At 37.2% G+C, this 13,352-nt stretch overlaps 1 protein-coding gene across 2 annotated transcripts; it reads left to right on the top strand.

Moving 5' to 3' along the window:
• Positions 1–2,800: 2,800 nt before the first annotated feature.
• Positions 2,801–12,528, top strand: kat5a (K(lysine) acetyltransferase 5a). 2 transcript variants are annotated; one of them, XM_023404823.2, is made up of 16 exons: positions 2,801–2,864; positions 2,946–3,012; positions 4,270–4,338; positions 4,447–4,583; positions 5,192–5,260; positions 5,345–5,527; positions 6,089–6,259; positions 6,350–6,424; positions 7,956–8,018; positions 8,327–8,575; positions 8,669–8,758; positions 8,855–8,995; positions 9,107–9,200; positions 9,304–9,463; positions 9,571–9,652; positions 10,687–12,528. In XM_023404823.2, the coding sequence occupies exons 1-16, from the start codon at positions 2,835–2,837 to the stop codon at positions 10,819–10,821; spliced, it is 1,815 nt and encodes a 604-aa protein (XP_023260591.1). In that variant the 5' UTR covers positions 2,801–2,834; the 3' UTR covers positions 10,822–12,528. The 2 variants fall into 2 exon arrangements, with proteins under 2 accessions (XP_023260591.1, XP_087029728.1); XM_087173602.1 differs by lacking the exon at positions 5,345–5,527.
• Positions 12,529–13,352: the final 824 nt, after the last annotated feature.

Below are 13,352 nucleotides of genomic sequence, written 5' to 3'. Positions count from 1 at the left end.
TCCCTTGCTCAGTGAGATGATTGGCTCAAACACACTGCTATTAGTTCATTCTATTTACTTTAGAGGCTTATATAGTCACAAGTTTCCAGTAAAGTTAATGAAGTTAATGTATATCTGGTTATTTGCTGTTTGTTCAATCAGATATCCCATAAACATAAGAGCACTGAACACAGGTTGTCCATACTTTCCAGTACACAAGTTTCAAGGGTTAATTCTTGACAGATGTGGTTGCGTGACACGTATTTGTTTTTTTAAACATAACCACTTTTAATTCAGTCTTCATGTGAATGTTCCAAGAGACACTGGTTTTAGCTTTAAAGTCACATTAGTGGCATTTCAAAAAAGGCTGTAGCTGTAGCAATAATAGCTTGTCTGTTGTTTCATGTCATGTATTTAGATGAAAACACCTCTTTTTTGAAAGAAATACCTCTAACTTTGAACAGCTTTCTCAAATCTAAACTGTATTATTATGGACAGAGTAAGTCCAACGTTAAGAGGAGATGGTATCCTTTTTAAAAATGGACATATGGGTGTAAATATCATAAAGAACCAGAAAATCATGAAGCATGATTTCCACATTTTTGTCTTTTACAGGTTACAGCCCAAAGGTGCCATCAGCGTCCTGATGACTGCAAGAGCAGTAATTCTGGGCAAACACAATGCAGCATGATGAGAGTGATTTAACTGCTTCCATATTTTTTCAAATGAAGAAATTAATTTAATTTTAAAATAATTAGGGTGTAACGAGTGGAGGAAATCATTGGGGGAAAATGAAAAGATCAAATAAATTTTAAATGATTATGTAGTTACTGAACTTTCAGCTGTTTTCATGTTTTTTTTAGACTCATATCCCATGTGGTCTAACTAATGTCTCAATCTCCATTTACAGACATGTAGGAAACATTCTGTATAAGGCCAGTTTTTTCCCTTGAGGCTAGATAAGTTTGTTGACAACAGGGGACCCCTGCTGGAAAGAAATCTACACAATTTTCCTTGATAGAATGCAGAACTACTGTATCTGTATTTCATGTGCTTACATCTCACGCAGTCTCTTTGCAGTTTTGTGTATGGACATTACGGGATTGGAGCCTGTAATCCAGCTGTTTAAAACACAATACTGTAAACTCCAACCTGTTTGCACTTTTTAAAGATCATGACAATCAGTGAGCTAGCCTTCAGGTTGAGAGAGGAGACTCTTAGGCTCCTATTCTAACACACATCTGGGCAAAGAGGACAGCTGTTACCATTGGCCTACACAAAATCAAAGCCCTCACCAAAAGCTACATTTATTATCACATCATTATTATCTACAATGTCTTGTAGAGAGCAGCTCCAAATGTTGACAGTTCTGTTCTGAAACCACCTACAGACCTCAGGTCAGGTCTCACAACTGAAATAGGGTCTAGGACAGGGTCAATTCCAGAGAAGATGACATGTCTTGTAGAGATCACGCCTGAGGGCTGATGCCTTTAGCTGCTCTTACAATACTCCAGAAAACTCTGTAAGCCCTGAATATAGTGTTCGTGCATTCTGAATAATTGCCGCTATGTGAAGGGGCTTACTTTATCCTCTTAGTCTCAGCAGCAAGACCATAAGGAGTTGACCCAGATTTGAATGGGCCAGTTCTCTTGGCTGCCTGTTCAACAGTGTTGTCATTTTCAGAAAAAAATGACAGTCATCTTTCTGAAGAGAAAGTTTAAGTTCCACCAGAGCCACAGCCACTCTCTGCTCCTGGCAAGTGACTAGAAAATGGGACACGAGACAGATTTCACCCAAGATGCTAGTACAAATAGTACAGGAGCAAAGCCATAGGAGGAAGTTGTGGGAGCCACAAAGCTGCTGCAGATCTAGTCATGTACAGCAGTTAGTGACCCTGGAGGATGAAGTTGATCACTAAAAGTCTTGGCACGCAGATGTGTCTCAAAGGTGAATGTAGTAAACTGACTGGCTGAGCTAGCCACTATTTCACTGGGCTCCTACCAGGTTGGGCATTGATTGTCTCATCAAAGTTTACCAGCAGCAAAACCCAGCTGACAGAGCATGTACAAACCTCATCTTAAAATGACAATAGTTTTCAGCAAAAGATAAAGATACTATATCTTGGACTTGGACAGTGGTGTAATGCAAGTCATCTGTATTACACCACTGTATTAATGCAGTTTTGCCAGCATAATGGTTATCGCTGTCAGTTTCCATTTGTCCCAAGTTGGACAATTTGACATTGAAATGATTATCACTAAACTGCAATTAAAATGGATTCACTAAATCGAATATTTTTAAGACCACAAAGAATGTAATTTAATACCTGTTTATATCAAATAATTTTCAGTCACTTCCCGGCTGTATAATTGTTAAACAATATGATTGACAATATTATTGATTGATGGGTGGATCAATTAAAAAAATGACATATTTACCTGAGGTCCACAAAGGGTCAGAGGTGCGTATGAGTAATACTTTGGGAAGTAATGTTACTGCCAATTGCAGCCTAGAAAAAATATTGAAGACATTTGTAAGTGAAATTAAACACTTAACACTTTAATACCTTACAAGGGTTTTGTAAGTGTTTTGAAATTTTCATTACCTTAAGTTATTCACAGTAAACCCGCTGGATGTTCGGCAAAGTTCAGACAACTAATAGCCAAACTAAAACCTACCTAACAAACTGAAATAAAAGTTCAGATGCTATGGCTGTTTCGTTCCTTGTCTTTTCCGGGTTGGTTTTCCGATTTCCGCTCATCACAGCTTCATCTTGGTCTTTATTTCATCTTTGACGAGGACCGGCATTTTCCCACAACACCCTGCTGCTGCTGTTGCTGCTGCTGCTCTCACAGATGACGAAAATGGCGGACAACGCATCGTCGGTATGTTTTCGAAAGATGCTATTTTATATTAGAGACATTGACCGGTTTCTGTGCGGAAATTAACACATTATTTTTCGACAGGTCGAGATTGTTGAGGGCTGTCGCCTCCCCGTTCTTCGTAAAAACCAAGAACACGAGGACGAATGGCGTAAGTATTGTCCGGTTGTTTTTTCAGTGCTAAGCTAATGCTAATGCTAAGTAGCGAACCTCAGCTGTTGTGAACGTACGCTTCGGCCTCTGGTTAAAGCACCGTAAACGCCACACTCAGAAGGGTCCCATGCAGGTGTACACCATGAATGAATTTAATTTGAATGTTGACTAAAACAGTGTTACAACCAATAAGAAGTTAACCAGCCTCATCCTGGGGACGTTTTTATAAAAATGCATTTTATTGGGAAAAATACATATGATACCAGGTTGTTGTTTACAAATCTGAATCAGATGTTCAGGCACATAGCTGTCTTTCTGAATACAAACTGACTCACTTATAAATGCCAAGTTTGGACCAAAGCGTTTGTGGTTGATCCTACTTGTTTTGAGAGGATAGTAAAGGAGAAAAGTAAATAATACCAGCATAATACCAACCAAAATCAGACTGACACTTAGCTTTATGTTTTTGTTGAGCTTCGCAAAGCTCATTAAGGCAGCGTTACTATCATGACATTTCAGCATGTATGCACATATTCTATGACATTTTTAACCTCACTTCCAAGCGGGTCTTGGCCAGTGGTTTCCAAAGCGTTTCGCTAAATTCTGAAGCTTGAAACTATTCACCACCCCTTTTAGAGATTGTGTGTGTCTGCATGAGTATTGAAAAAATAGATGTTCCCATCTTTGATTATTACTTATCAAAGTGATATTAGAGGTTGGAGGAGGTAAACTGTCCATTCTTGCTCAATATGTAAATTAAAGACAAGAGGTACATAAACAACTTGTGTAGCATTTAGATAGGTGATGGTTTTTCTCATGCTTTTTTAATCATCTCATGATGCAGAATTATCTTAATGCTGCAACTAATGCTTAAAATAATAGTTTACTCTACAAGAAGTCAGTGATCGTGAATAATGGCCATCAAAATTTTCCAGAGCTAAAAGCTGACCAAAGACTTTAAATTATTCGTTTTGTCTGAACAACAGTCTGAAACCCAATAGATACTTGATGTAAAATAATTTAAAACGGAGTGAAACAACAGTTTGTCACATTTGAGAAGCCGGAACCAACAAATGGGTTTTTTGTGATTGATTTTCCATTGGTCCACAAATCGGTTAATTGGCTAATCATTTTACATTACTAGTGATAGTAGTTTAGTGGAAACCGCACAGTCTTTAAACCACAATGTCTGTTGTCAGTTCTTAAGAATGATGGTAAATCTATAATGTTAATGACCTCTCTGCTTTTCGTACAGCATTGGCTGAAATTCTGAGTGTGAAAGAAGTCTCTGGGAGAAAGCTCTACTATGTTCACTACATCGACTGTGAGTATAATTTGTGTCCCTTCTTGGGTAATTTTGAATTGAATTATGTTGCACAGAAACGTCACAGCAAATCTTTTCTTGTTTGTGTAAAATTGCTTGTGTTAAAAGTCAACAAGCGTCTGGATGAGTGGGTCACAGCGGACAGGCTGGACATGAAGAAGCTTCAGTTCCCTAAGAAAGAAGCTAAGACACCAACCAAGAATGGTCTTCCAGGCTCCCGTCCCAGTTCTCCAGAGAGAGAAGTGGTAAGCTTACATGTTATACCACCAGATGTTTATCTTGCACCCTCAAACATCACATGAATACAGTCAGGTTTGGCAATATAATTTCACTGTTGTGAAATCACAACTTTATATAATTTGAGCCAACATTTTATATCCTAGATTGCTTGGCTCCAAGTAATACTAGTTATGCTATTTTTTGCATGAATTGTTCAAATCTACCAACAAAATATATGATGTGTTTGCCTTATGGGCACAGGAATATATACATTTGATTCTTCTTATATTTAACCCAGACCTGACATATAACAATAATAATAATAATAATAATAATAATGATATAATAATAATAATAATAATTTTAGAAAAAACATTTAAGGAGTAGGTGCTATAGGGAACTCTCATTTTTAAGAAACATTGTTATTCTTAGATATTCTTCATTCTTACATTTTTGTATTCCCACTTCATCAAAGAAACTGTTTATTTTAAAGGAATGTTTTATTATTGAAGATGCTAGTTAGATTGTGTGTTCACTGAATAATAATTTGTTATACAGTATTAACCCAAGGGTTAAAATGAATGTGAGTTAACCCCCCCCCCTCTGTCTTTCTCTTCCTTTCTGTTCAATTCAGAGGAAGAGTCTAGATCTCAACCTACAATCTGCCACAGCTCCCTCCAGAGGCAAAACCCTACCCACACCGGTACAAGTTGAATTTACCCATTCCAGAAATCACTGAGACCTTGTTTAAACCTGGTGTTAACGTGCATCTTGTATGATCATACAGCTGTCGGGCCATGCTGAACTGCATGGAAATCCAGATATAAACAACCATGACACAATAAAAGAAGATGATGATCCAGTCGTGCAGATCAAATCTGGAAGTGATTTAACACACAGTGTATCCAAATGTTTGTCAGGTGTACGTACTGGACTTGTCAAGCCGCATTTCAGCCTCAAATCTTTAAAGGTAGCTCGCATGATTTTTCTATGTTGTAATCTCTTGTGTAGTAGTGCTGAAGATTGATTATTTTCTGAACTTTGATTATTTGCAGACATTGAATGAAATGTATAAAAATCATATACACTGAAGCAGCTAACATGTTAAATGGCACAGCAGAGAAAAAAGTGAAAAGTTGTTGATGTTTGCTAGTTGGCATTTTAGGAGGGGGGAAAAGAAAACTTGTTAACTTACTTTTTAATACATATTTTGTTTACATATTTTGAATATACATATGTTATAGCTAATCTGTGTCCATTGCATCTTAATACCAGGTTTAAATGCGGTATAATTTACATTGGACTAGTTTAACCTGGCTCTATCAGTGAACAATCTGCTGGTAATATTAAGATGGCACTCCTTTATAAACTAGGCTAGAGCACCCAGCTTTTAATCATCACATTGGTTGTAATTTTAATATTTTACCTCATGTCTCTGGCTGAAATCAAATAATATTGTTTGGAAACAAAAGTAGAGTGGTGGCCTGTGTGTGTTTTAAGCAACATGTCTAATAACGTTTGTCTGCTGCAGAAAAGGAAAGTAGAAACCGTCCCCTTGGCGACTCAGGTATCCCCGGCCACCCCCGTGCCCTCCCTGCCAAGTTCAGCTGAAGCCTCTCAGGCATCTGTTTTTCCTGCTGTGAGGGAGACCAACACCTTTAAGTCCCGTGAAGACCATGACCAGCTCTCTTCGCTCACAACAGTAAAGGACATCCTCTCGATTCTTAAATGTTTGAGTTGAAATCTTTTATCATTGGCTAATGACTAATTTCTCATGTCTGTGTAATTACAGAACGGCACTGCCCGACGACTCATCCCCTCTCAGCCCGGGAGGAAGAGGAAAGCTAATTGTGGGGGTACTGACGAGGTATGTAACTTGATTATAATTCTTTTACACTTGGGTTATTATTTTCTTATTTTAAATGTCAGAGTGTCCTCATCCTCATTTTTGGTTATATAGATGCATGATTTTATTTCATTTTGAACTATGTCAATTAAAAATACATTATACACCTTTCCTCTGGTTGCATTCTCAGAATTGAAATTCTATACCTTGGTCAAGTAACATTTAAATGTCTTTATCATACATACAAATATTAAAGCCAAAACTACAACACATATTGCCTGTGGCATTAGCTTCTCTTCCAAAAGCGTGTCTCTGAAAACTAATAGAATTTTTTTTATAAAAGTAAAAAATGTTTCTCACATGAATGCTTTGCCATCCTCTAATTATTCTTTTCTTTTCTCTCTTAAGAGGTCTTCCCATTTCATTTTTCATCATTCTCTTTTCTTTATAACCATCCTTAAAAACCACAAGTGTATGTGAATGTTGACAAAAATATTTGCCAGTTAATACTTTTAATGTTTAATTTTATCATGGGATATAAAGCAGGACTGCTGTTTTGTTACACATGAGCCTAAATCTACTTGGTCAGGACCTTGCTTTAGTTGTAATGTTGTTTGGTTATTGAATCATACATTTCAGCCTAACAGAAAGAAACATACTGACCTATAACATACCAGCAAGTATTGGGGACCAAATGTTTTTCCTTTTCAACATCCACTCTTTGAATGGTTATTTTCTACAAGATTTTCAGTCTTATGTGTAATTTCCATGTGACATTTAGTTGATTTGTATTGGCTTTTTGTTTGCCATATGTTGACATTCAGTGGTGTGACGAAATTACTTTTTGCAACTGTACAGTGAGGAGTCTCTTTTTGATTAGTCATTTGCAAGCATATTATACAAAAAAAAGTATTACTCTAAATTCATCTTATTATATGAATATCCCAGATTTGTAATTTGTATTTCAAAATGTTTATGATCTTTGGACAAAATCATTTAAAATGTATGTTCTTTGTTTTTAAAAGGTTGGTTACGTAACCCAGCAGAAGAGCTGAATATAACATGGCCTATTTAGATTACACACATGCAGTTATACACACTGAAAAAAAGATTTGCCCAAACCTAGCAGGTCAGAGTTTGTATTTACTCCGTCAAGGTACTCACATTAGCAGCTCAGCTGTTGTGTTGAATTACAGTTGCTGCAGCTGACCTCCTACGTTCTCACATCATCTCAGATGACAGTGGCCAGTGGGTTTGTCATATAAAACAAAGTAGTCTGTCAAACCCACTTGAAATAATTGATTTAACGTTTGCCTTTGCTCTTTTCCTCACTCTTCATTCATTGTGTGACATTTCTATCCCTGCCTATGATTGCCAGTATTGCTGGTTGGCTACTGATGAACCCTCCCTAGAATGTACTAAAACTACAAATGTTACACTGACGTGCTTTCAATCTGGCAACCCTTAACTAAACTGTTCAGTGTAAATAAGAATTATTTTATTCCCCTCTTTAGTTTCCACAAGCCCGTGTTTTTGTGTCTTTTTCTGCTAGATGATAAAGGTTTTGCAGTATAACAACCCTCAAAGTGCCAGTGTCTTTCTACCACCACCAGAGGTCTGTTTTATTTCCTATTATTGCCCGTTGATTGTGTGTTGCTGTCCAAATTCAGCTCTGCCTTAATGGGTCCAATAAAACAGAGGTGTTACTTACCTCAGACCCAGGTTTAATCCTTTTGGTAACGTGTTCCACCATTGTGATTATACAAGTTACTTACAGAAATCTAAATATGTAAAAGTGCATAAAATAAATATATATGCTCCATTTAATTTAGTAGCTTTTTGTTTTAACACAATTTTTCAATATTTAAAAATAATTGCAGCAGGAGTGTCTAATGTGTCTATGTCCACATTGTTTACCACCAGGATTCTCAGGACAGTTCGGATGGCATCCCATCTGCTCCCCGCATGACAGGCAGTCTGGTGTCCGACCGCAGCCATGACGACATCGTTACCCGGATGAAAAACATAGAATGTATAGAGCTAGGACGTCACAGACTAAAGCCCTGGTACTTCTCACCGTACCCACAGGAACTCACCACATTGCCCATCCTCTACCTCTGTGAATTCTGCCTCAAGTACCTCAAAAGCCTGAAGTGTCTCCAGAGGCATTTGGTAAAAATCCTCAATATGTCACCAGCTTAAGATCTTGATCTCTGGCTTTTTAGATTGTTCTCATCCTCTTGTGTCTATCATCATCTTTGACAGACAAAGTGTAATCTGAGACATCCTCCAGGCAACGAGATCTACCGCAAAGGCACCATCTCATTCTTTGAGATTGACGGCAGGAAAAACAAAGTCAGTGATAGGATATTTTTCTCTCCTCAACATTTTTACAACATTGACTGTTTTTATTTTGTTTTTGATTTATATATGTCTATCATATTTTTCCAGACTTATTCCCAGAACCTGTGTTTACTTGCTAAGTGTTTCCTGGATCACAAAACCTTGTACTATGACACGGACCCCTTCCTCTTCTATGTAATGACGGAGTATGACTCCAAAGGCTTCCACATAGTGGGCTACTTCTCTAAGGTACACACATGTTGAACTACTGGCACAGTGTATATGTACAGTCTACTCATCACAGCTCTATCTAATCAGGGGTTCCTAAAACTAAACTTAATTTTTGTCTTCTGTGTGCAGGAAAAAGAGTCAACTGAAGACTATAATGTTGCCTGCATCCTGACCCTGCCTCCCTACCAGCGGAGAGGCTATGGCAAACTGCTCATTGAGTTTAGTGAGTGTCATTGTTGCTCATGTTCAGTAAATATTTGTATATTTGATTTTTTTTTTTTTACCTCACCTGTGCTAATTATCTGCTCACTTTGTGTATTTGTCAGGTTACGAACTGTCCAAGGTCGAAGGGAAGACGGGAACTCCTGAGAAGCCGCTTTCTGACCTTGGTCTTTTGTCCTATCGCTCCTACTGGTCCCAGACCATCTTGGAAATTCTCATGGACCTTAAACCTGACAATGGAGAGAGGCCGCAGATTACCATCAAGTATGTGTCTAACATCTCAACATTTAATCAACTTCCAACAATCATTTCCAGAATAGAAATGTAATCATTCATTCTCTCTTTGTTCGGCTTTTTTTTCGTACCCTCAGTGAGATCAGTGAGATCACAAGTGTAAAGAAAGAAGATGTAATTTCAACACTCCAGTACCTCAACCTAATCAACTATTACAAGGTGAGAAACCAACGCTGCGTGTAAGGTGACTGACGACCAGTCGTCCTAATTTTCTGATCTGATCTACAATGCCTAACTTGAATGAAAATAAAAAAAGTACAAAAGTTGGTAAATTTTGTTTGAAGGAGTGACCACAGTCATGCATCATTTACGAGACTTGTATTTCCTTAGTGAATGTTAAAGTGGTGAAATCTTGCAATTTATTATGCATTATTTTTCTGAACATATTTATTAAACAGCCAGAGACAAAACATACCTGGTAGTAATTGGAAGATAAAATACAAAAATATGCATCACACAGAAAAGACACAGATATGTTAGTTACAGACCTAAAATTGTGATGGCATAAGCCTGCCCAGTAATACTGATGGTAATGATTTGATGATTTAAAAAAAAAAAAAAACTTAAGACTACAACCACCATATCTTCAAAAAACTCACAACCACGATTAGACCTGTTCAGCTGAGGTCTTTTCATCTACACCACAATCATTCCCACTGAAGAATATTAACATATCATCTGCAATATTTTATGATAGTCTTCGTCTCTGCAATTAAAAACAGTTTCCCTCAACTCAGTTTTAACAAACTCGGAGGTGTCTCTAAATCCATTTTTTTCGATTCCCATCATAAAGCAGCACTGGAGCTCCAAGATGGGATGCAAAAAATGTATAGTCTTTTAAATCAAAGTCCCTGGAGATGCATTCTTATGCCAGATGTGAAGTGATGTACTTAGAGCAGTCCACTTGTGATCGTATCACCCAAGACATATGTTAATGCCAGATGAGAACACAGCCTTGCATTGTTTTTAAACTGATGATTGTGAGGAAAGGGGTTTTTAAAAAATCTGCTAAATTCAAGTGGAGAGAGTTACGATTTGACTGATGGGTTTGGTTGATGATAGTGTGATCATGGATAAAATGTTATTTAAAAACTTCCATCAGTAATTGATTAAATTAGCTATGCTTACTCTCAGATGGTTTGCAGTATGCTTTAGAGAATGTGAAATGACTTTGTCTCCTCTCTTGGATCTAGGGTCAGTACATCCTGACTCTTTCAGAGGACATTGTGGAGGGCCATGAAAGAGCAATGCAGAAGAGACACTTGCGCATAGATCCTAAATGCCTTCACTTCACACCCAAAGACTGGAGCAAGAGGGGCAAGTGGTAGAGTCCCAGCCTGGTTCACAGAATACCCTCCCCAACTGCCAGATCGCACACTTGATGCAAGCAGTGGATTAGATAATGGTTGTAATCAAGCTGTCTCATCAAGAACCTGGAAACCTTTTTGAAACCAGACCCAAACAATGAACTTAAACTGTCACTTGACAAGAGTAAGCTTTTATTGTGAAAATTCATTATATATTGTGAATATAAAAAACACTCAAACTTGGACAGACAGAGAGACAGTGACGCCACCAAAAACCTCCAGAAACAAGCACACAAACTTCTACTGTGTAAAAGATGAGGTTTATGACCAAAACGGAGTGTTCAAAGTGGATTATGGTGCCTGTTTAATAGTGTAAATTAAAGCTTAAAATGGCAACTGTACAGACAACCTAATGTAAACAAGACGGTGGTTTTATAGATAAAAAAAAAAAAGATTTCCACAGTTGATTTCCTGGTCTCCACAAACAAGATTTTCTTTTCCTTAAATTCAACAAGGAAAGTTTTCCTTTTCTGCTTTGGCGGTCACAAACATAACCGTGTGTGTTTTTGTCTACATTATTTGTATCTGCCAGAAGAAGTACAATTGCTATTTTGTCATCAGATTCATTTATGTATCACAGAAAGGTTCTTTGTAAATGTAATCCTACAGAATTCCTTGTTTGACTTTATCCAGAAAAATCACTTTAGTTTTTCATACAACTCATATTTAAGAAACTTCAGTTGATGGAAAATGTACTAGATTTGTAGCACTCGTTAGACAATAAGACAAATAATGTCTGAAAAAACACTCCATGATTTAGTCTCCACTTTCTACTTTCTAAGGTGGTGTTTGTGTGTAGGGAACAGGGAAATATACAAGGAATTAAAATTCAGTTCTGTTTTGGGGGTTGGGTACCTGCCCATTCAAATTCTCACCTCAACATACAGATAGTATTTTTCTGTTTATTGTGATTCTCCTCGAGTGCCTGAATTTGAATCTCTCTCAACTAACGGGGAGAGCAGAAATGTGCAAGTAGTTCCCTGCTATAGGCTTCAGGTTACTGTCAGTGTTGAGTAGAAGTCAAATATGGCTCACTTGTTTAAAGTGTATATAAAATAAACACAGAACTATTTGGAAGCAGATGAAAAAAATCTAAACAAGACATTGAAACCTACAGTTGTAACATTGCTTAAAGAACCAACACGGTCAGTTTACCTTTTACAACAGTAGCACTGTTTTTCACTTCTGTATATTTGAAATAGTTTAAAGCATTTGTGCTCTTGTTTGTGATCATTCAGGTGAATATTTCTTCTTTCAGATAACCTGTCATGATCATCTGTCCACAGTGTGCAATGAGACAAATCAATCCTCCGCATATGTTCCCTGTAATTGTACATACTGAACCTGATTGTAAAAAGAAAAAAAGAAAAAAAAAGACAAGACAGAAGCCATGTTGAACTGTTAGAGGAATGTAAATTTTGTGTACAGTTGTCTTTCTTTTTTACTTAATGTAAACTAACAGGACTCACAATATTAACAGGAAAAGACCTTAAGAGTGATGTCTTACTTTCAGTCTGTGTTTTTATGTTTACATGTCACAAAGGATGTTTAATTTAGCTTGTTGAAATTTAGTATATCTTTATGTGAAACACAGTTGAGAGTATGATTTGAACATTTGATATGAGAAGCTTGTTGAATTGATTAAAAAAACATCTTAAAATCCCTAAAGGTGTCTTTAATGTATGACTGTAAAAGTGAGTCTTACCTCGTCATTATATAATATTTTTATTGGCATGAGACATGAGAACCAGTTAAAACAATTTTCAGCGCTGGTGAAGTTTGATGTGTGTCACTAACATTAGTGTAGACAAGTTAATACTGATACCTGCACAGTTCTGTGGCATTACCTGACTGCTAAAATCAATGTGTGGCGATACCAAGATTCACGTGAAACAGAACACAATGCTCGTATAGTCTGTAAAATTGGAAAGATCTGGAAAATTGCTTATATGTGTCTCGAATTCAATATTTTCCGTTTACATCAAAAATTAAGAAATTTATTTTTAGAGAAAGACAATTTATAACACAAAATGTGGCCAGTGATAAATACTAGCTGGAGTTTCACTGAGTTTGTATATGGTTTGTCCACCAGGGGGCAGCATCATACATTTCCTGTGGGCAAATTGCATTAACAAAGTTCAAACCACAGGCTAAGATCAGGCATGAGGGATGATTGTTTAAAGCTAAATGTAATAGTGCGACCTGACCATTGTGATTCGATTACAGCACTGAGTAAATCTGAACAACAAATGGACACCTGCACTGGATCAAATATGGTAACCCAGGCTACAAGATTAAATAACTGAAAATATGATCTCAAGCTGTGGAGGTAGCCTAAAGGCAGCGTCGTGAGAAGGATAATGGTATTTTTTCCTACAATGATTCAACGCTGCTGTTGACACACACCTCTACAGCTGGATAGGGCAAGGTAGTCAAAGAGTTGACCGTCAGTATCGGCCTGCATCGCTCTCATAACCACGTGTTGTGTTAAA

Source organism: Seriola lalandi, unplaced genomic scaffold (genome assembly GCF_002814215.2).
Source record: "Seriola lalandi dorsalis isolate HSWRI2012SDOR001 ecotype SW California unplaced genomic scaffold, Sedor1 jcf7180002054256, whole genome shotgun sequence".
Lineage (NCBI taxonomy): Eukaryota > Metazoa > Chordata > Actinopteri > Carangiformes > Carangidae > Seriola > Seriola lalandi.
The sequence above is the reverse complement of the archived record's forward strand: the minus strand, read 5'-3'. Positions and strand labels throughout refer to the sequence as shown.